The 26,321-nt window shown below is 35.5% G+C and overlaps 1 protein-coding gene across 1 annotated transcript in view; it reads left to right on the top strand.

Moving 5' to 3' along the window:
• The first annotated feature begins 2,918 nt into the window (after positions 1 to 2,918).
• The window catches only part of LOC122636384, a 31,322-nt gene continuing 7,919 nt past the window's right edge, over positions 2,919 to 26,321 (top strand). Inside the window, exons 1-2 of the mRNA XM_043827566.1 lie at positions 2,919 to 3,500; positions 24,637 to 24,766. Of these exons, the coding sequence (XP_043683501.1) occupies positions 3,437 to 3,500; positions 24,637 to 24,766 (194 nt within the window). The 5' untranslated portion in view covers positions 2,919 to 3,436. The remainder of the gene's footprint in view (positions 3,501 to 24,636; positions 24,767 to 26,321) is intronic.

The following is a 26,321-nucleotide window of genomic DNA, read 5'->3' as shown; positions in this document are numbered from 1 at the left end:
TCTCTCTCTCTCTCTCTCTCTCTCTCTCTCTCTCTCTCTCTCTCTTGTTCTCTAAGAGTCTGTCTACGTTCTTCAAACGTTCGAACTTTATTTCGAATCGCGACGTCGAACTTGGCACTTGGAGCGTTCCCGTTCGAGAGAGAAATACGAGTCGTCGAGATATTCAAGGTCATGCGACGAAATTCGTGTTATTGTCGGACGGTCGTTTATCATTTCGGAGGAAAAGATTATACTCAATTATTAATACATGTTTATCTTTGTTTCGTCTATAAAACTAATTGGGGTTACGATAGGTTTACTTAACTTATCGAATGTTTTCGCTTTATTTATTTTAATATGTTTCTTTCTTTTTTCTTTATTCTTCTCTTTTTCTTTTTTACTTTGGCACACGTTTATATTAATTAGAAAAATAAAAGTTCGTTAAGGAAAAGCAATTACTTCGTTCGAAGCGTAATTAAGCACGGATCGTTAAGCGCCGGTATGATCCTTTTTTATTATTTCTTTCTTTATTTTTCTTTTTTTTTCCTCTTTACTTTTCCTCTTTAATAGAGCTACGATTTTCTGGTGGCTTATCGACGAACTTAGACTTATTATTCCATATATGTATTTTCAATTTAGGAGGCTATTATCACAGGGAACAGCACGAAGTAAGAGAAAACTTGAACGCGTTAGTAGAAGTGCTGCAACAGCTGGCACGAATGCGTTAAAAATGACACTTAACACGTAACAGTACGATAATCGACGTTCATTCGCTTAGCATCCTATCTCACATTCTGTGCCGGAAAAAAACTTGTTCATGAAGAAAATTGTTATTTGAATTTATAAAGAAGTAATCCTTATTCCCTCGACGTGAATATTTCGATCATTATTTCTTTTATATCGAATATTTTCTATGAATTTTATTCATCGATATTTCTCTCTGATTATAATATGAAAGATCCAAAGGATTCGGAAATAAATCTTAAGAAATATGTCAATGTGAAAAATAAATAAACTGAAATAAGAGGTATTTTGTTATTCGTATCTTTCAATATCGTCCATTCTGTTTACAATAACAAGACATTCAATCAGAGTAGTTCATAGCTAAAGGACTACCATTAGTTTCTATTCGAATTCATGCGCTGGTGTATGGAAGGCATTGCTCACAGACATAGTATAACATGCATGTATATGCAGAAACGTACAGCCTATCTCGGTCCACTCTATCGATTTAGGCAATCGATAATCATCGAGTCTTCTGCATTAATTAGCGTTGACTAATTCCACTCATTGTAACATGTTTACAGTTAATACTTGTGTATACCTACTGACGCGCTTTACATTTATATCATTTTACTATCGTTTTTCTTTTCATATGTGTACGGATTTATGTATGTACAATAATACATATAGATAATTGTATCAGAATCATATAATTATCTCGGCGCACGTATATATGTTACGAACGTAACGGAACGATATTTACTTCCAATCATGTACTTACATACAGATATTTCGTCACACACGCATTTCAACACATCTCTTATGATTAACTATATTTATAAATATCTCTCTTACTCTTTCCCTCTCACTCTCTCTTTCTCTCTCTCTCTCTCTCTCTCTCTCTCTCTCTCTCTCTCTCTCTCTCTCTCTCTCTCTCTCTCTCTCTCTCTCTCTCTCTCTCTCTCTCTCTCTCTCTCTTTTAAAAGATATAGACAACAACAAGAGAAAAGGAGTTTAAATTCTTTCGATGAAAGTTTTTTATATTCTAATATTAACGAATTTTTCGATATTTTAATTTTAATATATTACATTCGATGAATTCGACGTTATTAAAAATTAAATTATTATTAAATACATTTCAATGTTTGTCGCTTTTATTCATATATACATACATTTAGATATATATTTATACGCGTATTATATACTTTCTTCGTCAATTAAATTCACTCAACTTTGATTTGTATTATTCATTTCATTTCGCTCGTTGAGATCTTTCTCGTCAATGAAGATTTTTCTCTTCGTTGAAATTATTCGACGGAATATATCCCAATAACAAGGTGAATAATTATCTTTGTAAAGATGGACAAATGGAAATGACGAGTTTATCCAATTAATACTTTGGATAGTATTTTAACGGAAAAGTAGATGTTTTGCATTTGAAATGATTACAAATGAACGAAGGATTTTATAATACTACGTAATACATTATTGTCTTATCAAATATTATATCTGTTTTTATAAATGATTATCAGTAGATACTGCGTACATATCGATAAAAATTTTTATCGGCAGAAAGATCTATCGATCGTAATGTACATATAAATAATTAATGAACATCGAATGTTTGTGAGTTGTGACATTAAACGAAACGAATCAACTGTCGTGGAAACATTATTCATAAAAAAAAAAGGAAAGAAACTAACAAAAAAATAATAAAAAACAAAAAATAAAATTTGATATTCAAAAGCGAAATTAAAATGATGTGCAAATTTAAGATAAGTTCTTTAAGAGGTTCATGAGCTATGAGATGATATGTCAAAGGGAAAAGTTCCAATTTGATAAAGACTGATATCATTCTTAAGAAGAACCGTAAATGATAGTGGCGCCAGCATGATTCGCTCAGGTAGAAAAAAAACGTGAGGAAAGAAGAGGGAGGGAGAAAGAGTATGTATGCGCGTGTGTATGTGACAAAGTTAGAATCTAAGAAAACGAGTTAGAGAGTGAGAGAAGTGTGTGTAAGATAGATAGATAGAGAGAGAGAAAGAGAGAGAGAGAGAGAGAGAGAGAGAGAGAGAGAGAGAGAGACAAAAGGATGAAGAGATAAGAAAGGAGACAGAAAGAGAGTCTTTGCCCCTTCCAAACAAGTACGGTGGCGTGAGCGATCGGCGCAGGCGCACTCGATCGGCTTCAAAGCTTCATGCCGCCAAAATGCATTCACTAGTCAGTCGTGTACGGCCGGTCGCGGAGTACGGAAGGTGAAAGACGCGTTTAACTTTGTATTACTCGTTTATCACCGAACGTTCTCTTCTCATTATAATATTCTTTATTTTTGTTATTACTTTCTTTCTCGTACACGTATTTAGAATAAATTGTAACATATACGATCTCGAATATATCACCGGCCTTTATCGTGAGTCGATTCAAAGAAATAAAAAAAAAAAAAGAGTCGACTTCTTTAGTTCATCGAAAAAAGAAGAAATATAGAAATAAACTGTCTTTCTCTCTGGTTAGGAAAGAAGGAGGGAGAGAGTGAGAGAGAGATATATATATATAGAAAGATAGAAGAACTTCTCTTGTGCGTTCTTAAAAAGAAAAAGAAGAAGAGAAGAAAATAGAAAGAAAAGGAAAACTAAAAACAAGAAAAGAAACATCGTCAATAGAGATTTAATCTCTACGAGTGTGTCGCGTTTTTTTGTGAAGAAAGGGTCAAGTATCAGAAAAAAGGAATCTAGAAATGAGAACACTTATGGAACACCAACTGTCCTGGTTCGCCTTGTTAATGACTGCCTTCTATTCTCGTAAGTATTTTAGTCTCTCGATTCTTTTTGCGAGTGTCAAGGGTAATTGCGTGTCGAGGATGAACGAATGAGAGGACAAGGGACAATAGGGATGATCCGTGAAACGATTCACTTTATTTCGATGTGTGCGTTCGTCGTGTTCTTGCTTGTGATTGGCTTGATGCCCACGTGCTTTTCATCTCTCTCTTTCTCTTTCTCTTTCTTTCTTTCTCCCTCGCACGCTCGCGTTCTCTTTTTATATTTTCGTCGACGATCGATGAATTTTGAACGTAGTAAAAATATGAATATCGGGAAGATTGCCTGGGAATCAGAAAGCTGACGTTCGTAGAACGTAAAGCGGAAAGAATTTTTTCTCCTTTCCATCTTACTCTCTTGCGCGCCCTTTTTATTTTATCCGGTGCGACCTTTAACGGTTCAACGCACTAACGAACTAACGAAGGAAAGAAGGAAGGAAGGAAGGAAGGAAGAAACGAACGAACGAACGAACGAATAAACGTGTTCTCAACGAAAATTTGATTTATCCTGTGAAAATAATATTACAAGGGTCTTTGAATTCGATCATATTATTTTTCTTCTTTCACGTAGTTTCAACCTTTATTCTTGTCTATTATTTTTCGTAAGTTTCAAAGAAAATTTGGTACGATATCGTATCTATATCTTTAGAATTAATTCGTGACATAAGAGAAAGATAAAGATGGAGATAGAGGGAAGACGAAAAGATCGAAGGAAGGAAACTGATTCCCAAGCGGAAACGAAACCGAATCTTCCTTCCATAGGCGAAGGAATTCTTTCTTTCGTTCATTGGTTCGACCGAAGCTCACCGGTAATTAGGTTTACCGCAGATCGGGACATTTAATTAACGGACGTGATTGATATCGTTGCGAGGTAAGCGTTTTACGTGAATTTTTCCTATATATTTTCTCTCTCTCTCTCTTTTTCCCACCTCTATATCTCTTTAATTTTATTCTACATTAATATTATCGTTTATCGAGTAATATAGATAGATAAAAAAAAATAAATCAATTGTTTATTCAATGGAAATGATGAAAAATATTATCGAAATATTATCTATCGATTCGTTTCATTGTATCTCATTATCAGTCATTTTCATGTCTCTTTCATATGCAAATGCATAAGTCGTGCATAAATAGCATTGTCATCTCGATTATATGGAACAATGATAAGAAACGTGGAAAGATGCAGAGAAAACGTAACGTCAAAAAACATCTTCCGTACGCAGCTACGCAAAAGACGATAGTTACGCGTCCGTCTATTTTAGTTCACTATTTTGTTGATCATCTTATTTCAACGATCGCCAAGGAATTCCTCTAAAGTGTGCATATATGTATGTGCGTATGTATGTATGTACGAATATACGTACTTGATATGCAAGAAACTTGCATACTCTGCGCTCTCATTTTGTATATTTTCAATTGAACGAAATCTTGATGAAATGAAACTTGTTTACAATTCCACAATCGATCGACGTCATTGTAGTATAGGAAACATGTTTTTTTTAATCTCTATTTATTCATTCTCAGAACTGACCTACGCACGTGTTACATCGTTATGTCCTTGAATACAATCTCAAATGAAGTTACATTACGCGCAATTTCCCAATACATCGTTAATTCTATAAACAAATAAACTTTTGTACTATTCGCAGAAAACAAACACGCCACGTTTATTTGAGTTCTCATGAAGATATATATTTCCAACGATCTTGTTTCGTGTGCAAAGAAATTTTGGGGATTTCATTGAATAAAATAAAAGTCGTATTTAAATGTAAATAATAGATTAGAAAGGAGATGAGAAAGTGGATAAACGTTTCGTCTTTTGAAAAAGTAAATAAACAACAATTATTAAAACAGTTGTATAAAAGGAACGTAAACACAACGTAAATAATTTTTCTTGCAAACCGCACAAATAATCACGCTCGCAACAAGTATTTCTTTTTATTCGTCTCCGGACGCAGCTATCTCGCGCCGTAATATTTGTGAATTCCGCTTGTAAAACTTTACGCTTCTTATAATTAACACGGATTATCCTTGCAATTTGGATGTCTCTTACGACCACATATATTCATTCATTATGGAAAATATATTCTCTCTCCACGAAAATTGTATTTCCGACTGTGTGAAGAATGAATTCCATCGTGTCACTAAAATATGGAAAATCTGGACATTTTTCATTTGCCTACAAAAATTCGTAAATTATGGAAGCGTAACAGCTGGATGAGATCTTAAAAAAAAAAAATAAAAGAAATTGCGTGGCAGGGAAATGTCAAAAAAAAACAAAAAAAAGCAAAAATGAAGATACGTGCCGAGATGACTTAAAAATAACGTAGAGGAAAAAAGAGAAGTGAAAACAAATCGTTTCATTATCACATACAGATCACGCGAAACGTTATTACGAAAAGAAAACAAAAAATAGAAAAAAAGAAAAAGAAAATAATCGTACTTATGATATTTCGTTAGAAGAAATATATATATATATATGTATGTATATATATAAAACAGAAAAGTATTCTCGCGTATCCCTTAGAAATGTGACTCGCGTCTGCTATAACGACCCATTTTCCACGTAGTCTGGTATCGGAGAATAAGAAGGAGGACGAGTTAGCGAAATACTTTTCCTTATAAATCGCGTCAAGTTCGACGACAGTCGTAGATTGAAAAGAAAAAGATAGAGGCGGGGTAGATGATGGTGATGGTGGTAGTGATAAGTAGAGGGTAAAGAAAAAAGTACGATGATATAAGAGAAAGACGAAAGGTACGAGAAAGTTAAAAGAGAGGTAGGGGAGGGAGGAGGGGACGAAGAAGAGGCAGCCCTTGGATCGTTCTAGAAGGATCGTTTTAGAACGATCTCTCGCGATTTTCTCGTGGAGCGATCTCGAAATAGCGCGGCGCTTAGGCCACGTGGGTGAGTCTCTCCGTTACATCGTACGAGATGACGTAGCAAGCTCCGATTGGACGATCGAATGGGCGTGCGCCTTGGCTCACTTCGCTCGTGTACACACTTGCAACACGCTTACGCACACAGATAAATATACGAGTAAGGTAGACGTGTGTTAAAACGGACGGCGAAAGGCAAGTCGATTGGATAGGTATGTGTCTTCTCTGCGTATGTATATGCGTGTCTATAGATGTGTATAAACAAGTTGCTGTTAATGTGTCGTAGCTGGCACGCATCGTCTCTCGCATCAAAGTTTTTTCCTTCTTCGTTCTTCAACTTTATCTTTTTCTCTCCCATTCTCTCTCTCTCTCTCTCTCTCTCTCTCTCTCTCTCTCTCTCTCTCTTTCTCTAGCGCACACGCGCGCGCGCTCTTCTCTTCGTCTAGTTTATTGTAAGGACCCACTGGAGGCCAGTTTATCTTGAGGCGCATTCCTCGCAGAGTTAGGTCGAGCCCTCCCCTCTATGTTTCTCTCACTCTCTCTCTCCTTCTCTCCTTCTCTCCTTCTCTCCTTCTCTCTCTCTCTCTCTCTCTCTCTCTCTTTCTTCGTCTAACCGGTTCCATGTAGCTCCCAGACGGACGTCCGGCCGTTCATTCCCCGTCTCCACAAATTCCTCGCTTGGTAACGTCATCGGACGCCATTGACCGCGTCTCTTTGGCTCCTACGTCACCATCGGCATCATAGTTCACATATGTATGTATAATTGATCATATACATATGTATAAACGCATGTATTTATAAACGTTTTTTGATATCCATGAATATTGAGAGTTAAAAGTCTCTCGTTCTATTAGAAAAACTGAATGATTCGATTCACAGAAAGAAAACGAACGATATTTCAAGAGTGCAAGTCTGTATGATAAGAAAATAGAAAAGAGAAAAAAAGAAAGTAGGATCGATGAAATCGGTCTCTCGTCCTTTCTTTCTTCTTTTTTTTCGTTTTTTTTTTCCCACGACGAGGAGAACACGTTCGGAAATGTGTACCTCGGCATACCGAGGGGATGCCTTCGAAAGTCTGCTTTCGTAGGATATCAAGTGGAATATATACCTACTATCCCGAGGGAATTCCCTTGCACGGAGCGAATTAGTTGGCTCCGAAGCCACGAATCCTCTTTGGGCCAACCAAGCGGACGTTGGCAGAGGTCAGTTCATCGAGAAAGAGAGATAAAGAGAGAGAGAGAGAGAGAGAGAGAGAGAGAAAAGGGGAGAAAGAGAGAGAATTCTTACTTTCTTTCAAAGCAAACAGTTAACCGACTTCGTAAAATACATTTGGAACTTTCGGTAGCGGATTTTCTCTTACGTAAGTAGCTGCGCTTAATTAAGCCTCTAAACAACAACGTTAAGAAAGTGTACGAGCCACTGAGTGCGAAGAGAGAGAGAGAGAAAGAGAGAGAGAGAGAGAAGGACGAAGACAGGGAGGGAGGGGGAGTCTGGCCTTAACGAGTTTGCCAGCGTAAGATGAGAAAAAAGAAGCAAGAGCGAGCTTCGATCGTACCTCTATCTAAAGCCTATTCGTTCTCATTCCTTCGATCTTCTCTTCCTATTTTTCTTACTCTTTTCATACTTATTATTCAAGAGAAAAAAAAGAGAGAGAGAGAGGGAGAAATCGCTGCAATGAAAAGTAACACGTTATCACGGCTGCTCATCGTGGTTCATTCCTACTATGTATTCTGAACCATGAAACCTTGAGTAGAGTGATAATAATCATCCTTTGATTTATATCTAATTTTATTATTATTCTTTTTTTTTCTTTTCTTTTCTTTTCTTTTTTGTTGTTTCTTTTTTACATCTGGAGACTGTAGATAAGAAAAGATTAATTTATATTAGCCGCGTATAAATTTTAAATACCTACCCTTACTGTAATCTAATGGGTTTTAAATTAACGTGTATCATTCCATAAGAAAATTACCGGGGAATATGAACTTATAACAATATTTATAAAAATGAAAGACCAACCGCAGATATATTATTCGATACGATAAGATAAGGAAAATGATTGTGCATTCGTCATCCGAACCATTAGTTACATCGACACATTTACTTACTTGTAGGGTGATCCGTTTTCGACGAGACCGCAATCTCGTCCGATGTATTACGAATATATTTTCTAAAATTCGTTCTCTGCAAACGAGATAGAGAAAAGCGGAAACCGATGGATCTTCCGGATATATCGCGGTATTCCTCTCTTTTGGCTATACGTTTTAGCAAATACGACTTTAGCTATATTTCTGTATATGTATATGTTATATATATGTATATATATAATATGTATATATATATATATACACTCTACATATACATATAGCCATAAATCGCGAATAGCGTTGAAACTGGCGGCAAACGAAGCGGCAGGATTTTGGAAAAACGTTATCGACAATCTCTCTTCCTCACTCGTTCTCTCTTTCTCTCACTATTTCTCTTTATCTCTCTCTTTCACTCGAACGTGCTAAAACATGTACGTACGCACGAACTGTAACCTGTACGAGGAAAAGTTTATCGAGTTTTCGCGTTCGCTCGTGGCGAATTATCTTCGTTAGCGCGCATGTCATCGATAGAGTGCACAGGTTGGCGAATATCAAAAGCTCTTTTTCCTTTCTCTCCCTCTCTTTCTCTCTCTCTATCTCTATCTCTATTTCTCTGTACTCCGATATGTCACAGTTCAAAGGAGATGAGAATATTCGCGGTGTAACGTGTCATAAGCGAGATTTATTATCATCATTGTTTAGTCTATCGTTTGCTATAATGCTCAAAGAGATAACGCTTAGAGCGTTACGTTTGTTAACGAAATGATATCGATCATTGGACAAAGGTAATCGGAAGATCAAATTAACGTAATATATCATACTTCAACATCTCTCTCTTCTCTTTTTCTCTCTTTCTCATCTATCTAAATCCTTTCTTCTTTCTTATTGAAAAACTCATAAGAAATGCGATTTCTAAGAGATTAAAAATGATCGTGGAAGACGATTGATTTTTAGAAAATTTCATTAAGTTGAGAAAAGCCATGGATGAAATTTGATTTTCTTTAAAGAGACGAAACGAGATAGAGAAATGAAGAGAGCGAGAAAGAGAGAGAAAGAGAAGGAAACTCGAGAGTGATCCTGCGTGGTTGAGAAACGTCAAAGGAAAGCAGCTTCCTTTAACGTTATAAGATGGAGAAAAGGGAGAGAACATATCTCCCTTCCGGTTTTCACACCTCTCTTTCTCTCACCCTCTTTTTCCTTCTCTTTCTCTCTTTCTCTCTTTCTCTCTCTTCCTTTTACTCTTTCATGGTCCTTCGGAATTTCCCTTGGAAATATCTAGCGATCCCTAGGAAAAGTAACGCGACATGACGTCGTTCTAGTCATATCGTCGTATCGTTCAAAAGCGTCGAACTGAAACGACGAGGACGTCGTTAGTTTATCCTTCTCTCTCTCTCTCTCTTTTCTTATTTCCCCGGATTTTCCTTATTCCTATATATTTTATTTTATCTCATCTCGTCGCTTTATATCCATATTTTATCGTATAATTTGTTATTTTATATAATTATCTTCTTTTTCTCGTTAACTAAACTGTAATAAAATATTAACGTCACTTCCGCCACTGGTTGATCTTCCCGATTAGTTCAATAGGATCAATTGATGACGTACTATTCGATTCACTAAATTATCTCACGTTTTGAATCAAGGTCGAACGAAACAAATTTCACCCACATGAATATAAATTCATCCATGATACTTTTTCTATTTGATATTTTTTGTTTTAGTAAATGTATGACGAAACTCGTTTCATTTTGTAGGAGTATAATAAATTATTAAGTGTCTGGATTCGATACAATTTGAATGAAAGAACTTTCCTTTTTCCTTCCTTCTCTTTGTCTATCACTCTCACTATCGCTCTCTCTCTCTCTCTCTCTCTCTCTCTCTCTCTCTCTCTCTTTCTCTCTCCCCCTCTTTTTATCTATCTCTATCTACATCTCTCTTTTTTTTACTTTCAAGTTATCGTATAAAATTTTTAATGATTAAATATCGTGGCGTGATATGACGTGGCATCATACGATGGTGATGTAAGTAACGTGATTCAATAACACATTTGTGTTAAGTTGTACAGAAAGGTATATACATACATATATATATATACATATATATATAAATATATATATAAATATGTATATATGTATGTATATTTACACTATCAAATATTTATGAACCATTCGAAAAATTTTAATATTTAAATTGCCACTAAATAAATTATACAAATTATCTCTTAAATTGTAAATAACGTATATAATTATTGAATGAATTTAAGCTTATCTATAAATTTTATATAATTATAAATTATATCATGTATGTAACGTAGTGAAACGGAAGCAAACGAAATCGATGAATAGACGACCTTACTGCAGATGTTTTTAAATATTGATATATGAAAGGTAATTCTTTATCATATACATATATATGTCCAAATTATCGTAGATCTATTTTATGAATGTACGTAAAGATACACAAACATCTACATCAATAATTACATATCTGAACATAAATAGAAATTTGATTAACATCAGACCGAAAAGAAAAGAAAACAGAAATTAGAAGTTAAAAATATTAATATAAACATCCGTTCGTGTATTATATAACACAGATATATCATATAAAAATAAAACGTGTATTTATATATAGTAGTTATAAATTTGGAATCGAAATGATATGCGAATTCCATGGTATGTAAAAAAAGTCGTATATACACCTCTATGTGCATGCGCGTTCCTCTCCTCTCTCTCTATCTCTCTCTCTCTTTCTCTCTTTCACACAGATACACATCCATACGTATGCACTCTCGTTTTGCGTAAGCGAAGCACGCTTGGGTATATGTACAACTCAGTCTCTGGTTGACCGCGTGCAAAGGTGCGTAAAAGAGAAAGAGAGAGAGAGAGAAATATGGGAGAGAGAGAGAGAGAGAGAGAGAGAGAGAGAGAGAGAGAGAGAGAGAGAGAGAGAAACAGACAGATAGATAGAGACGGAGAGAAAGAGAAAGAGAGAAAGGTGTAGCACCGCAAACTACGAGGGGAAAGACGCGTATTTATAACGAGACGGGAACATCGTACGATGCCGGTACGACCAATCGGAAGGCATTTCGTGGTCTGGCCTTGCGGCTCGCTTCCCTCGCGGTCGCGCGCGTGTGAACGAGCGTGAACGAATAAACGCACCGGGAAACGTGAAAAGCCGCTAATAAAAGTATTTTACGATAAGAATGAGATATTCGTTAATTTATTCGGTTTTAAAATTCCGTAATTTTCCTTTTTTTCCCTGATACAATATGAAATAGTTTTTACTAATTTTTATCTTTTTTGTTAATTTTTTTTTTTTTTGACAATTAAGAGAACATTACTTATGCAACGTGTATGCATATGTGCATTTACATAGATGTGATAATGATCGTAAAAAGAAATTATTGAGAAACCGAGTTGATAGTTATTATCACCCAGAAATGTTTGTACATATATATACGTGATTGACAATTGAGTCACTTTCACAGACTATATATATATATAGGTAGATATTGAATGTTTTATAAAACATTTAGCGATTATTGTAGAAAACAAATAAATAAATAGATAACAATAATGTAAACTGTAGATTTCTATTTTTTAATAACTCATTAATTTTACATTAAATAGTAATATATAAAAAGAGAGTGTAGATAATTGCTAATGATTTGTATAGATTCTTCGAATTTGTGTTTATTCATCCGACGATTGAAATCGACAGAGTCGATAGTGGGAGGGCATGTATGTATGTCTCCGGGTCATAAGTTATCGGGTTCAAGTCCATGGAGTCGATAGATGTCGGTCAATTGAAACAATTAATTTCAAATTCATTTTATGTCTTGATAATGTTGTCTAAAAAAGTGAGAAAGATGAGTCAAATTGTTATCAAAGCAATAATAGTAAATAAACATATGGAAATTAAGAAAGAATTATCAATTTTTATGAATAAAGTATTTCTTTAAATAATACAAATTCAGATCGACAATTGGATTCATTATTTACTTATTTGAAATGAATTTTTCTTTTTAATAACATAAAGGCATTTAATTTATATAAAAATGATATATGAATATGCAGGAAACGAAATTTAAAAAAAATGAAATAAGAAGACCTGTGGCAAACATTTATATTGCTTATAATCCTATAAGATTTTTTTTCTCTTTCTCCCTCTCTTCCCCTCTCTCTGCTTATCTTTCTTCTCTGCACAAGGAATTTGGCTCGCTTTATTTCCAAATATCGTAGAATCGCTTCGTGCATAGTTTCGTTATACATTTTTCGCTACGGGTGAAACTATTCGAGTAGATATCTCTAACGGCAATGTAGGAGACGTGAAATTTAATCGAGCACGTTAGCCAGCGACTTCGCTTCGGGACGACGAAGTTTGAGTTATTTTAGATAGACGTCGGAAATCGAAGGACCTTTAGGGAAACAATGAAAAACTGTTATTTCCACCGTTAGAAATTCCATTTCCAAGGAACTCCTTTAAACGTGAAAATTGAGACATAGTAGATAAAAGGAAAAAAAAGTATTCGTCAAAATGTATGACAATTTTCATGTTTATTTAAGCTAAGCGAATTATCACAGGTAATTAAGTAGACGCAAAGGAAATGCTGTTTTCACAGTCATCAATTATATTCCTCGTAATATATTTGAAAGGAAATAGTTTGGTACTCGACTTTTTCCTCTCCATAAAATTATTTGCCGAACTCTCAAGTAATATTTAAATTCTCACCAAAGTTGCCCCCACCCTTCCTCATTCTCCTTTTGAATCCCTTTATCCATCGCGTTACTTTCACCCATAAAACGCTTGAAAGCGTTTTCTTAAATCTCCCTTAGTTTACATTTTCCTGCGTTTTATAAGATCTTGGTAGTAGTCAACGTGTTTACCATATAGCGATGGGATTCTCGTTAAAGGAAGAACATTTTTAAAGTTCGAACCGTTCCTCCTTCTTAGACTTATAGTGAAACTTTTCGGAGACCAATAAACGTAGTGTATGTGGTACGTTTATTAAATCTATCGTAGAGAAGGAGAAAATATAAAAGAAGACTTCTACGATGATGACTATAAGGAAAGAGATAGAAATACAATGCTATATATATATATATATATATATATATATATATATATATATAGAGAGAGAGAGAGAGAGGGAGAGAGAGAGAAAGAAATTTCTTCTTTTAAGTTAGGTGAACACACGTAACAAGCATCTTCGATTGTCGTCGATAAAGGAAAAAGCGAGAAAATGAAAGAGACAGAAAGAGAGAAAGAGAGGATGAGCGAAAAGCAGTCTATCTATCGACTCTAGAGTCTAGAGAAATAGGTTTACAGGTTGGCTCACATTGATGCTCCGGGTCACGATCTAGCGATTCCCTCGTGAACGGATCATCCTGCGTCAGCTTCGAAAAGCGGGTTCTACTCGTCGTTCTCGCTACGTCGAGGAGATAACACAAAAATAACAATGCGATCGTTCTTCTCTCTTCTCGCGAATCGATGAATTTGCACCGAACGATAGAATAAGAGAAAAAGAGAAAGAGGAAAAGGGAGACAAATAAATGAAGTTTCGTCGACGTATTTGTATACATATATATATATATATATATATATATATATATATATATATATATTTGTATATATATATATTTGTATATATATATATGTGCGTGTGTACACACACATACATGCGTGTGCGCGCCCACGCACATAGACATATATCAAGCCTTTGGCACCCATCGGCGAATTGACGCGTTATCAGCACGTTGATTAACGACCCGAATGTTTCCGCGATCGAATACGTTCTCACGATTTTGATCACCATAGGTGCATGGTGAAAAACAAATATATAGGGTGTTCAATTTAACTTTACCGTCATAAATACATCTAATATATTTTTCCTTGAATTTTTCTATAAGTGTATATATATGGTTAAAGAAATGCGAAAGTCTTTTGAAATCTCAGAAAATATGATCTCGAAGAAAATGTTTCGCCTTTCGTAAGATTTATCATCTCTATTCGAACAGCTTCTTTTCAAGACAATTTTTTATAATATTAAGAGCACAGGAGAGGTATCAGGATAGTCAAGATAAATGGGACACCTCGTGTATACGCGTAGGAAGAGAGCGAGAGAGAAAGCCAAAAAGAAAGAGAGAGAGAGAGAGAGAGAGAGAGAGATGGAAAGAGAGAACAAATCGCGTTCAGTCTCTTGTTTATTAAACCCGATCTTTCTCGTGTGAAAATCTCAAACGATCACGGAGATATAGATATATACGTATATCAAATTCGGAAAATTCTTTTTTTCGAAATTTCTCGTTATCGACACGAAGAACAAATTTATTTATTAACCGATGTTCGATGTATACGAGTCATACGATAATAATAAAACATTAAGTAAGCTAGTCGCGAAATTCGTTGTATCCTCGTTGTTTCAGAGTATTTTTTATTAATATCGTATATAACCATCATAACGTGTTAGAATTTTTTAATATAACGTCGAGAATCGTAGGTGTATGAAACGTAACGGTGCAGAAAACGGTGGGTTGCAATATATTTGATGCGATGCACTTTTATGCGCCCTTTTCCATCACAATGGACGAACTAAATTTTCTGAGAATATAGTCGGAAGATTTCTCTACGTAATACAGATAACGCGGTCGCGATATATCATTCCGTTGGAACGATTTGCCAAAGGTACGATGTTGGAAAATACCGAGCGTCTAGGTATATGTAAAAGTGTCGGAGTTGGTGCTGCTGACGCTGTCGGTGGTCTCGCATAAATAATGATCCTTCGGCATGGCTGATCCATTTGCGTACGGTCTTCTTATAATGGCAAAGGTATAATACACTTTATTGTTGAAAAGTGAAGAGCAGCGAGAAAGAAAGAAAGAGACGCAATAGTTCTCATCAATTCATTTTTCTTTTTATCAACATTAATTGATATCGTATGTTTTTCTTTTTCTTTTTTGGTCTTTTTCTTTTTTTTTTTTTAAACTATCCTTTTCTCACTTTCATTAGTAAATGTAAATGATTTGAATACAACACACGTCATATAAAATAAACATAGAGAATGAGCAAACAATTAATACCATATAAAATGAAATTAATATCCACGTAAAGTGACTTTATATTTATTAATTAAAGGGGGTAATAGTCTTTGCATGAAACATTTTGTGTTATTAATAACGAAGCCACAAAGCTATCAGCAAGTTCGCATTAATCGTTTCATTAAAATTGATTTTTGATAGAAATCATTAAACACTTATCTCAGCTAGCGTAATTATCGAGTGAAATGATCTTTTATTTGCATGCGTTAAAACGATCGCATTGGGAATAAAATATTCGAAATGAATTCATAAACGGATATATGGATATGTGAAACATTTCTCTAAAATCAATAATTAAAATATTATTCAATGTAACAATAATCGAATTATTTTTTATTTCTCTATATTTTTAATTATTCTTTACATACGTATAAATCAGCCAACAAATAACATTGACAAATATCAAAGATCTTTATCGAAATCTCATCGATCCTTGTTAAACGCAATTACGTATCCCATTTACTTCGTAAATCTTAGGATAATTGTAGGTACGATTAATCAGAGTAAGTAAAACGTAGGTGTTAATATCAGAGAGTGTCCTTCGAGGGTATAGGTAAAGTGGGCGAGAGAGAGAGAGAGAGAGAGAGAGAGAGAGAGAGAGAGAGAGAGAGAGGGAGAGGTAGAGGAAGAGAGAAAGAGATAGGGAATAGGAGGGAGAAAGGAAAGGTCGAAATACACACGACACGGGTCCTCGAGAAGGAGAAGTGGCCAAGCTGTAAAAGGATGTAGTTGGTTGCATAGATGCAGGCGTTGAGAATTAACTAATGCCCAGTCGCATAATGCGCTCGTAATTTCGCTTTTCTCTGGGGAGCCATAACGCTGCCAAGGGATGCACTTTAAAATGGTGCTCGACTTTATGGACCTGTCGACGAAATGTTATACGCACATATATTTATATACACACCTGTATGTACATATGTATATGGATGTAAAAGTGATAGTGTGTAGAGAAAAAGAGAGAGAGAAGGAGAAAGAGAGAGAGAAAGCACTAGCGCACCACCCCCATGAAAAACGTTCGCACGCGTGCTCACAACACAAAAGCGCAACTACCGACTCGTCCGACCGTTACTCCAGTAATTAACGCGCGAATGAAGATGAAACGGACGATTGTTCGCGTTTTCCTGCTACTTCCGTTCTTTCCTTCCTTCCCTTCTTCCTTCGTTTCTTGCTTTTTTTCTATATCTTTCTCTCTTTTTCCCTGTCTCTCACTTCTCTCGCTTTTTTTTTTCCTTTTCGCTTTTTCTTTTTCTTTCCTTCATACACTCAGAGATTATCCCTCTCTCCTTTATCACCCACTTTTTTCTGTCTCCCCCTTCTTCTTCTTTCCTCCCTTATCTCTTTTCATTGCACCGATATACGCAAGCACCTTTCGTCTCTTAACACTTCTCTTCGATATGTTTTTTTCGATACCCCATCGTACACCACAATTTTTGCCTTCCCTTGCCACGAAACCATTACGTTTCTCTCTGTTTCTCTCTGTCTCTCTTTCTTTCTCTTTTTATCCTTATATTACTTCAACGGAAATGCATTACGGATCGAGTATCGGTAATATCTCTTTCATGATGACTTGCATGAGAAACTCTTGGCTCGAGAGAGTGATAAGAGAGAGAGAGAGAGAGAGAGAGAGAGAGAGAGAGAGAGAGAGAGAGAGAGAAAGAGAGATCGTTCTTCGAGATGCTTTTTGAATTGATCGTTGGCGTTGTAACGCGATATCTCGGTCATCCTTTTATAGAAATGGGATTATATCGAAGCTTTAGTAAATGATATATATGTACACACACACACACACACACATTTTAGTAAGAAATCGTATTTATAATTAACGTAGATATATACTTGTACATAGATACATCTACATGGATGCATTCCTTAAAATTGAAACGTTTCCTTTATAACTGAAATTAATTCGGTACGACGAGTTAGCGAATTACAAGTAGCTACTACTTAGCTACGTATTGTATTCATTTACAATCTCAAGAGGAGACGATGTTCTCGAGCAGAAATACCTTATATGTTACGTTTCAAATTCTCTTCCTTTCTCTCTCTCTCTCTCTCATTCTAGGTTGTTCGCTCGTTAGACGACCGCAGTTTCCGCACGAGATCCTTTGGCTTGTTATAGTGTCGTAAGCAAAACTAACACGTCGGACGAGTAACGTTTCAACGTTAATCATCGTCAACGAGATCTCAAAGTTTTCCTTTTAAAAAGAAACGTAGATTTTTTGTCGACGTACGTCATGACGATCGTCATCATGATCGAATCGAAAACGTGTTTAAAATTTTTCATGACAGCTACGTTTACTATTCGTCCAGTTGTCTTTATTAATAGAAATCATAGTCCGTCGAATTTTCCAATTGCGAATTCACCTGGAAAAATACAATCGACAGACGCGAGAATAATGCGTTCACATTCACACGAACTTCGCACTCATATAAGTCAGCGTATTTGTTCGTTTTTTATTGACGTGCCATATTAAACCTTTAAATATTATTCAGGAATTTATACTACTCCCTGATAAAACGCGTTCCCATTTATACTCGATGAAAAATAAAAATGGATTTTTTTGATTAACACATTTCTTATATCGTATGAAATTTTACTGGAGGTATGTTTTTTATTTAAATCGTATATATTTATTATATATAATTTATTATTAATTATATATATATATGTAATTATTATCATCTGTTATTTATTAGAAGTTACGATATTTATAAAAATCAAATTTTATACATTTTCAATAATTCCATTACTTATAAACTATATTACGACTCATCTCGATTTATTTTTATTACTTACTATTTCAACTCAGTGTTCGAAGTTAAAAGATTTTTCCAAGGATTTCAATTTTTTTACAATACTCTAACGTGATAGAAAGCATGAAGTAAATATCGTTTTACGATATTGTTAGGCCGGGCACTCGAACGAGATTACAAACGAGAGAAATTGGAGGACAGAAGAAAGAGAGGGAAGGAGAAAAGAAAGAGAGAAAAAGAGAGAGAGAGAGAGAGAGAGAGAAAGAGAGAGAGAAATAAAAAGTTGGTGAAGAAGGGAGTACTTTTGAAAATCGACGATAAAAGCACTCGATGAGTTCTTGATGATAAAGAAAAAGGGGAGTGACGGACAGGTCGTCGACTAGAAAATCCACCTTTATTTTTCCTTCTCCACCTATTCCTTCCTTTTTATTTCCACTCTTTTCGATCGACGATCGATCTCTTTTATTTTCCACGGATCTTTTGTCTTTCTTCAGACATAATCCTCTTCCTTTCTAAGTTTACCATTGTACCTACGTCCTCGGCAAACATTAATTCCGTTCGTTCCGTGCTGGGAGAGACGAGGTTCGTGAGGTCGAGACGATCATTAAGATAACGAGACTTTTTTTCTCGATCTCTTGATAAAACTTACCAAGATTTATTCGATATAAGACCCATACGAGAAAGAGAGAGAGAGAGAGAGGGGGGGGGGGAGGGGAGAAGTAAGAGAAAGAAAAAGAAGAAAGAAGTAGTGAAGAAGATAAGTATCCAAAAAGATTATTGAAAAAAAAGAACGGACCATCTTAAACTGAACTAAAACCGAAACAAAAAAGAAGAAAAAGAAGAAAGAAAAGAAAACAGAGAGAAAGATAGAAAGAGAAAAAGATTCATTTGCTAAAGTACACGCTAACGATCGTCATTCGCTAAATAAATGATCGAACGAATACGCGGACAGTAAATTTGTCGATTGATGAAGTCGTAGAAGGAAACTGAGTTCCTCTTTCATGATGATTTACCGGTAGCGGAAACGTAGAGATTAAACGAATCTATAACCGGCTCGAGTACAGATAGGTATCCAGAGTAGCCAAAGTCGTGAGTTTGACGTAAAACTGAAGAGGAGAATAATCCTCTTAAAGCTTTCTCTTTCTCTCTACCTCTATCCTTTACCCTCTCTCCTTTTTCTCTCATGATCTCGATCTAGATCTATCTTTCGCGTTTACACTGCATCAAGAGTTCCAGACTCGAGTGCATGCCGTTGGGCAAGAGTGTGCGAAGAAGTACGCGCGATTCGGTGCATCCGCTTCTCGTAAATTCTATCTATGTGTATATGCTCTTAATGTGTGAGGAAGCGTGTATGTGTCTGTATACGTGTATGTATATATGTATGTGTATAGAATGCCCTATCCGTACTATCGAAGCCGTCCGAGAATCGATTGAACGATCATTGCCCACTGATCGTCACCGCTTGCTAGAAGTCCTCTCACAAACACACACACACGCGTAAACACACAGACACATAGAAACACATATACTCTGTCTTTCTGTCTGTCTCTCTTATACCCATTGCCAATCCATTTCGTCTCTCTCTCTCTCTCTCTCTCTCTCTCTTTTCTCCTCCCTCTTGGTATCTCTATATCTCTATCTCTTTCTCTATCTCACTTCCTCGCTCAGTCACCACCACCCGTTTCGGCCCTCTCCAATAATTTAGATAGTTTGTAATTAAATTTAATGACGCTCGTCGTTGGAGCCTCGAGGGACCTAGCCTGGCTCGTACTCGAATTTCCCTCGAAATTCATCGTACGAAAAGCGCGTTGTCGCACGCATGCGCGCCACTGCTTGTGAATTTAATTTCATTAATCTTATCTCTCTTTCTCTTTTCAAACCTAATAATATTATTTACTTATCAAAATTATTTTGTTCTTTCTAAGAACAAACTATTAAATAATAGTAATAATTTTAATTGGAAAACAAAACAAGCTATGTGGAAAATAACCTGTTCGTAAATTATCTTAAGCATTCATACGACGCGTGTCAAGGTCAATCCTAATTAAAATATTTATGTAATCGCAACATTCGTTTAACTGGAATGTTTGCTTTTTGTCAAGTCTGTTTCTTCATCCTCGTTTTCCTTATCTTTTGAAATAGACAAGAGTCAGTTATGTATTACCTCATAAGAATTGATTGTTATAAATTATTATTGAGAAATGATTTGATTTCTGTCACACTTGGAAAATTGTTTTTCTATTTTTTTTTTTTTTATTTTAATCGATATTTCAAAGAAATGTTTCGATGAAATAGTCATTATCGCTCTAAAATAACTTATCATTCGTTCTACGTAACAAATATGATGAGAAATTGATTGGAATCGAATTTATTTATTCGTTTAATAAATTTTTCTTTGAGAAACATGATGTCGACTAATTAGAAAGCTTAATACGTAAGACTAATTAATAACGAGATGTAAAACGTGCGATAGAAATTTTAGGAAGGTTTCGTGGTAGATACATAGGTACCTAGCTTGAATAGGTACTTCGTAAATTATGCAACGCGCTAATGCGTTCGGGAGAATTAGACGATATTATGCAAAGTTCACGTTTGATAATGATCGCTTCGAAATAAATTAATCGTCGGCCGGAGGTTCATCATCCATACCGACCTGAAAGAGTAGACGTACGCGCCCCGCTTAATTTATTTAATTGGGGAAAATGGCCGGCGGACGCTGTAAAAAGAGACTCGTGCGAACGTATTCGACGGGATGACAGGCAACGTTTCCAACCCTTTTATAGCGTTTAATTTAACTCTCGCTCATCGTGAAATACTAAATTGCAATGTCGATTTCACTGAAAACTTTCTTTCTAAAGAATTCAAAATAACACGATCTTTAATATTAGTAGATAATTATCCGAAATTTCGAATTATTTGTGCTTTTTGCTTTTCAAAAGATCAGCGGTATATTAACGAATATAGAAAATTTTGTACATAAATCGATATGTCTCTTTAATACCATGAATGCGATATGTCATATCTTTCACATTTTTATTTATTTGTTTTCATAAAGAAATTTCTACAAATATCGAACGAATATAATATAAATATCTATATTGATTTCGAAAAATTCGACATTAAATCGTTAACGAAAGTAAACCGTATGGATATCGATGAAAAAGTTGGAATGGAATAAAAACGTATCATTTAGAAACGAAACACTCAACATAATACGTGGAATGCAAATGATTAAATGCACTGTGTACTCGTTTCAATTATAAACCCAACGCTGTCGTTTACGAGATTCCCGAGAGTGTTACATTATGTATTTGAAAGCAACCAGAAAGAGAGAGAGAGAGAGAGAGAGAGAGAGAGAGAGAGAGAGAGAGAGAGACAGACAGACAGACAGAGACAGAGAGACAGAGAAAAAGTGGAAAAGAGAAAGAGAGAGACAAAGAAAGAAAGAAATGCTCGATCATGATGAAAATAAAAAATAAGGAAGGAGAAAAGAGGAAAAAGAAGTTTAAAAAAAAGAAAAGAAAAAAGAAAAAAAAAAAAAAGAAATAAACGCAGACACCGAGTTGGTAACGCACCGGAAAGGTTTCACACGTTTCTGTATTGGTAAAGAGGGGATGAAAACACAGGAAACGCATTCGTGGAACGCTAACGATGACAAATGAACGCTTATTATCATACCGGACAGTACTGGCGTAGGACAAAAAACCATTCGTTCAAATTAAGAAGTTGATTTGAATTTAATGATGTTTCGTTTACTTGTTTTGCTACATTTTTCGCACTTCTCTCATATTATTTAGCCATTTCTTTAGCCGTTTCCTTTACCACCCTTCTGTTCTCTCACCTTTCACCCTCTCACCCTTTCTCCCGCTCTCGCCACTCCCTCGAAACTGACGATTAACTCCGACTAGTAAAAATTATATCAATTCGTATTTACGAAGATGTTTGATGACTTTTTCTTTTACTTTTGTCCGTTCGCGCGTGGAACTTTCACGTTCCTATTTGATTTCTTTTCCTTTCATTTTTCCAAAGAGAGTTTCTCGAAGAACGGAAAAGTTCGCAGCGATACCGGCCAGACGAAGAATGGCCGATCATAATTTGACGAGACAAATGGGCCAGACGTTGAAGCAAATGTTTCTTCGGAGCAGCGGCAATCTTTTTACGATGATCGATGTTTTATGCGAGAGGACCAGAAGAAAGAAAAAAGATCGTATCATCGAGGATTAGTCGTTGGCCACAAAAAAATAATATAACATCGGAAGTTATGAGGCAAGCGAGTATAATGAATCAATAGCAAAGAGATAAGAAAAAAAGTTGAATAGAAAAAGAAAAAGAAAAAAAAGAAGAAGGACACAAATTGATATGAATTTACATTTTAGAAAGGTTCATGCATTTATTAATTATTATCATTTTGTTTTTCTTCTTATTTTCATGGAATAATTAATAATGTCAGAATATACGTACGTATGTGTGTTCCCTCATTGACAAATATCAAATTAACAAAATCAATTCGTTTTATTCGAATAATTATAATTTTGATTGCAAAGAAGAAAATTTGCACGGTAGATATTCGACGACGGTAATATATTTTATAAAAGTAATAAATTTCTTTAGAAAATGATTGAGATTGAACGTAAGTACGTAGCCCGTTGTATCGAAGAAGCCTCGAAACGTTCTTTCTGACGTTGTTTCTTCTTCGTACAAAAGGCACGTGTTAAATACGCGTCACGCTAGCAAACCGTAAGGACGTGCGTTGTACATTAACGGGGACGAAGGCTCGTTACACTCGGTGGGTAGAGCCGGTCGCAGGTAATCCGATTTAATCCTCGCAAAAAGGTGAGTCGAGGGCTCAAGTGGATAAAGCGGGTGTTGCTCGGCCTGTGCAATAGTAGTAGTAATAGTAGTAGTAGTACGTCTCGACGTGTTCTCCAAAGACCCTACGTAAAGACCTTGCGCTTCGAGTGCCGAACCGTAGACTTTTGTAGAAAAGAATGAATGGTTCTACTCGAAAAGGCATTCTTTTCACCTCTTATCTCAAATTGCGAGTTTCCAGAAGCAAATAATTGCCGTACTTACGTTTATCTAATTCGACGTAAAATACGTTCGGAGTAATATGTTAAAGAAATTTGGAAGTGAAAAAAAAAATACGTTTGTTATCATGAAAAAGAAAAAAATATACAAATTAGAATATAGAAAATGTTACGAGAGATTATTAGAGATATTTAAAATTCTTATGAAAATACGAAAGGAGAGATTTATAATTTACATAGCAATTTATTACATACATATTTTTTATATCTCACACAAATATCTTCCACCTTTTAAAAGCTCCAAATCGCATGACTTCTAACACTTTATATTTACATACTCGTTCACTTAATTAATCGCGTATATTCCTCGAAAATTGATACTTCGTTTAAGATCGGCACGTCAAATTCTTATAAAGTACATTCAATTTATACTTTTATTGAATTTGAGAAAGGTACGTACGCGTTGTTAAAGACTTACGTTTTAGGGTAAGTAAGTACCTGCTTTGAAAGATCGATGCGAGAAAACGTTAGACGACGTTAGACGACGTTGCCGTCGTTCTGAGAGGGTAATTGCGAGGGGCAGAGCTGAGGGTCTCTCTGCTGAGAAAAATTAATTTCTAGCTTCTTTAAAGTCGCGGCACGTAAACGTGTCTTCCTTAGTGAAGGGATGAGTTTGCGCGAAGGATGGAGAAAAGAGAGAGAGAAAGAGAGAGAGAGAGAGAAGAGATGGTTCGATCAGAAGTCAATAGGATTAACTGGTAGCCTATGTGGAACGAGGTCAAGATCGACTTTTCTCTCGACACCTTCGCCTCTCAAAATGAACTTATAACTTCCGTTCGGAAGAACGAGACGCCGAAAGAGATTACCGGAAGTGGCACTTCCCGGGTAACAAACAGAAACTACCGGTAAACTGCTTTCTGTCTGCCTGCCTCTCTCTCTCTCTCTCTCTCTCTCTCTCTCTCTCTCTCTCTCTCTCTCTTTCTCTCTCTCTCATTATCGCTCGAATTTTCTTTTTCATTCCTTTTTCTCTCATAATTTTCTTCTTCCTCTCTTCCTTCTATTCTTTTCTTTATTTTTCTTATTCTTTTCACTGCAATGCCTCGATGGTTCGACTAGCAGTTTATAATCTAGTTATTCGACTCACAGCGCATAAACCCTCCGTTGGATTTCTCTCTCTTAGTGACTTTAAAAAGAGAATAAAAAGAAAAAACAAAAGATACGCTTCTCGATATCGGAAACGTTTCTGACCTAGTCTTCTTTTCTTATTTTTCCCACAGTTCTCGCAAGTTGTCGGGGTGAGGAGTGCGGACACGAAGAACTTACGAGGTGCGCTAGGCCTCTCAAGAAGATCAGTAACAACGATCTCAGCTTCGTTACGAAGAAGGAGGATCTTCAAGAGCTATGCCCGTGAGTTTTTCAACTTTGTTAGATCGACTTAACCGAATTTTAATTGGCATCTAATTATATCGATTCTTGTTTCTTCTTTTCTTTTTCTTCTATTAACAAGAATAATTTCGAATATTTTCGATTGTCTCGAATAGTTGTATCTCGATTTACGAAATTGACGATTTATTTCGAGTGTGAATGAATTAAAACTGTAATAGTAGGGATTTTTCCTTTTATTTAAAGCTTGCAATTAATCGATATGCATATTGACGTTTCATCTGAATAATTCAAACTACCGTCGATTAATTTATTAATTAGTTCTCATTAGCTCATTACACTATACCAGTGCTACTTCTCGTTAACATTGACCGCTATTGCTAATGAATAGATCCTAAACAAAGCGGATCTAATCGAGACTGATATTACATGAATCGAAATTTCAATTATATCGTTTCGCGTTGCAAATACTTTAAACATGTAAAAGTTTTTGTTGTAATCGTATTTAATTATTATTATTCATTTTTATATATCGAAGCATTTTTCTTAGTAAAAATCGATACTCCTCTCAACTCCCATAATCTATGGCTTTAACGTTGGACGATATCTTGTCGAAGTAGCATACGTACATAGGAAGCTTACGTCGAAACATCTTAAATCTAGTTCTTTAAGACCGGCTTTCCTACCAGATGGTTTTCTTACGAAAAATCCTCGATTTCATTTTGGTTTTTCCATGTTGGTTGATTTGTATCGCAAACGTGGTAATCTTAAATTCCGTACTCGTATAGAACTTATCTTTGTGGCACCACGAAAAGTGTCTCTCGACGATTTTCCTTCTTATCTGAAGCTTCTTTTAAATTTTTCTTTTTTTCCTTTCTTCTCTCTCTCTCTCTCTCTCTCTCTCTCTCTCTCTCTTTCGCGCACGATTTCTTTTTCCTTTTTCTTCTCTTTTTATCTTTTATTATTATCCCTCTAAAGAAAATGATGTAATCGAATTACTTCACACGCAGCGTCCACATTTTCCGCATTAAACGTGCCAGAAAGGGCCTTTAACCGCGCCATCGATAATTTCATTAAAAAGCGAGAACACGCGTGGCTTGTTTGGCATTATAACTCGTAATCCGAGTATGCTCGAACCATCCCAGAGTATAATGGACCAACCTCGATGTCATATGAGTCCTCGGACCGCAATGAAAATCGCATTAACGGCCTGGACCTAGACGATTATATGGAATAAAAGAGGAGAACAACCGAATGGCGTTATGCATTTTCGGACTTGTATTCTTCTCTTCGATTTTTATTCGTTGATTCTCCTACATTCGTTGTACTATTTTCATTTTTCAAAAGAGAACAAAATCTGTTTCGAAAATTCTTTACAATTTTATAAGATACGAAGAAAAAACGAAAACCGATAAAGAAAGATCAAAATAATGTATTCTATAAATCGTACGTAATCCCGACGGAACGTTCACAAAAATCGAAAACATATTTATTCTGAAAAATAAAATGTTATCAACAGTATAGTTTCACTGAATGCCATTGTAGCAACTCGTTGATATTTCTAAATTAATATGAGCTA

This window comes from Vespula pensylvanica, chromosome 1 (genome assembly GCF_014466175.1).
Source record: "Vespula pensylvanica isolate Volc-1 chromosome 1, ASM1446617v1, whole genome shotgun sequence".
NCBI lineage: Eukaryota > Metazoa > Arthropoda > Insecta > Hymenoptera > Vespidae > Vespula > Vespula pensylvanica.
This window is presented reverse-complemented; position numbering and strand designations above follow the sequence as displayed.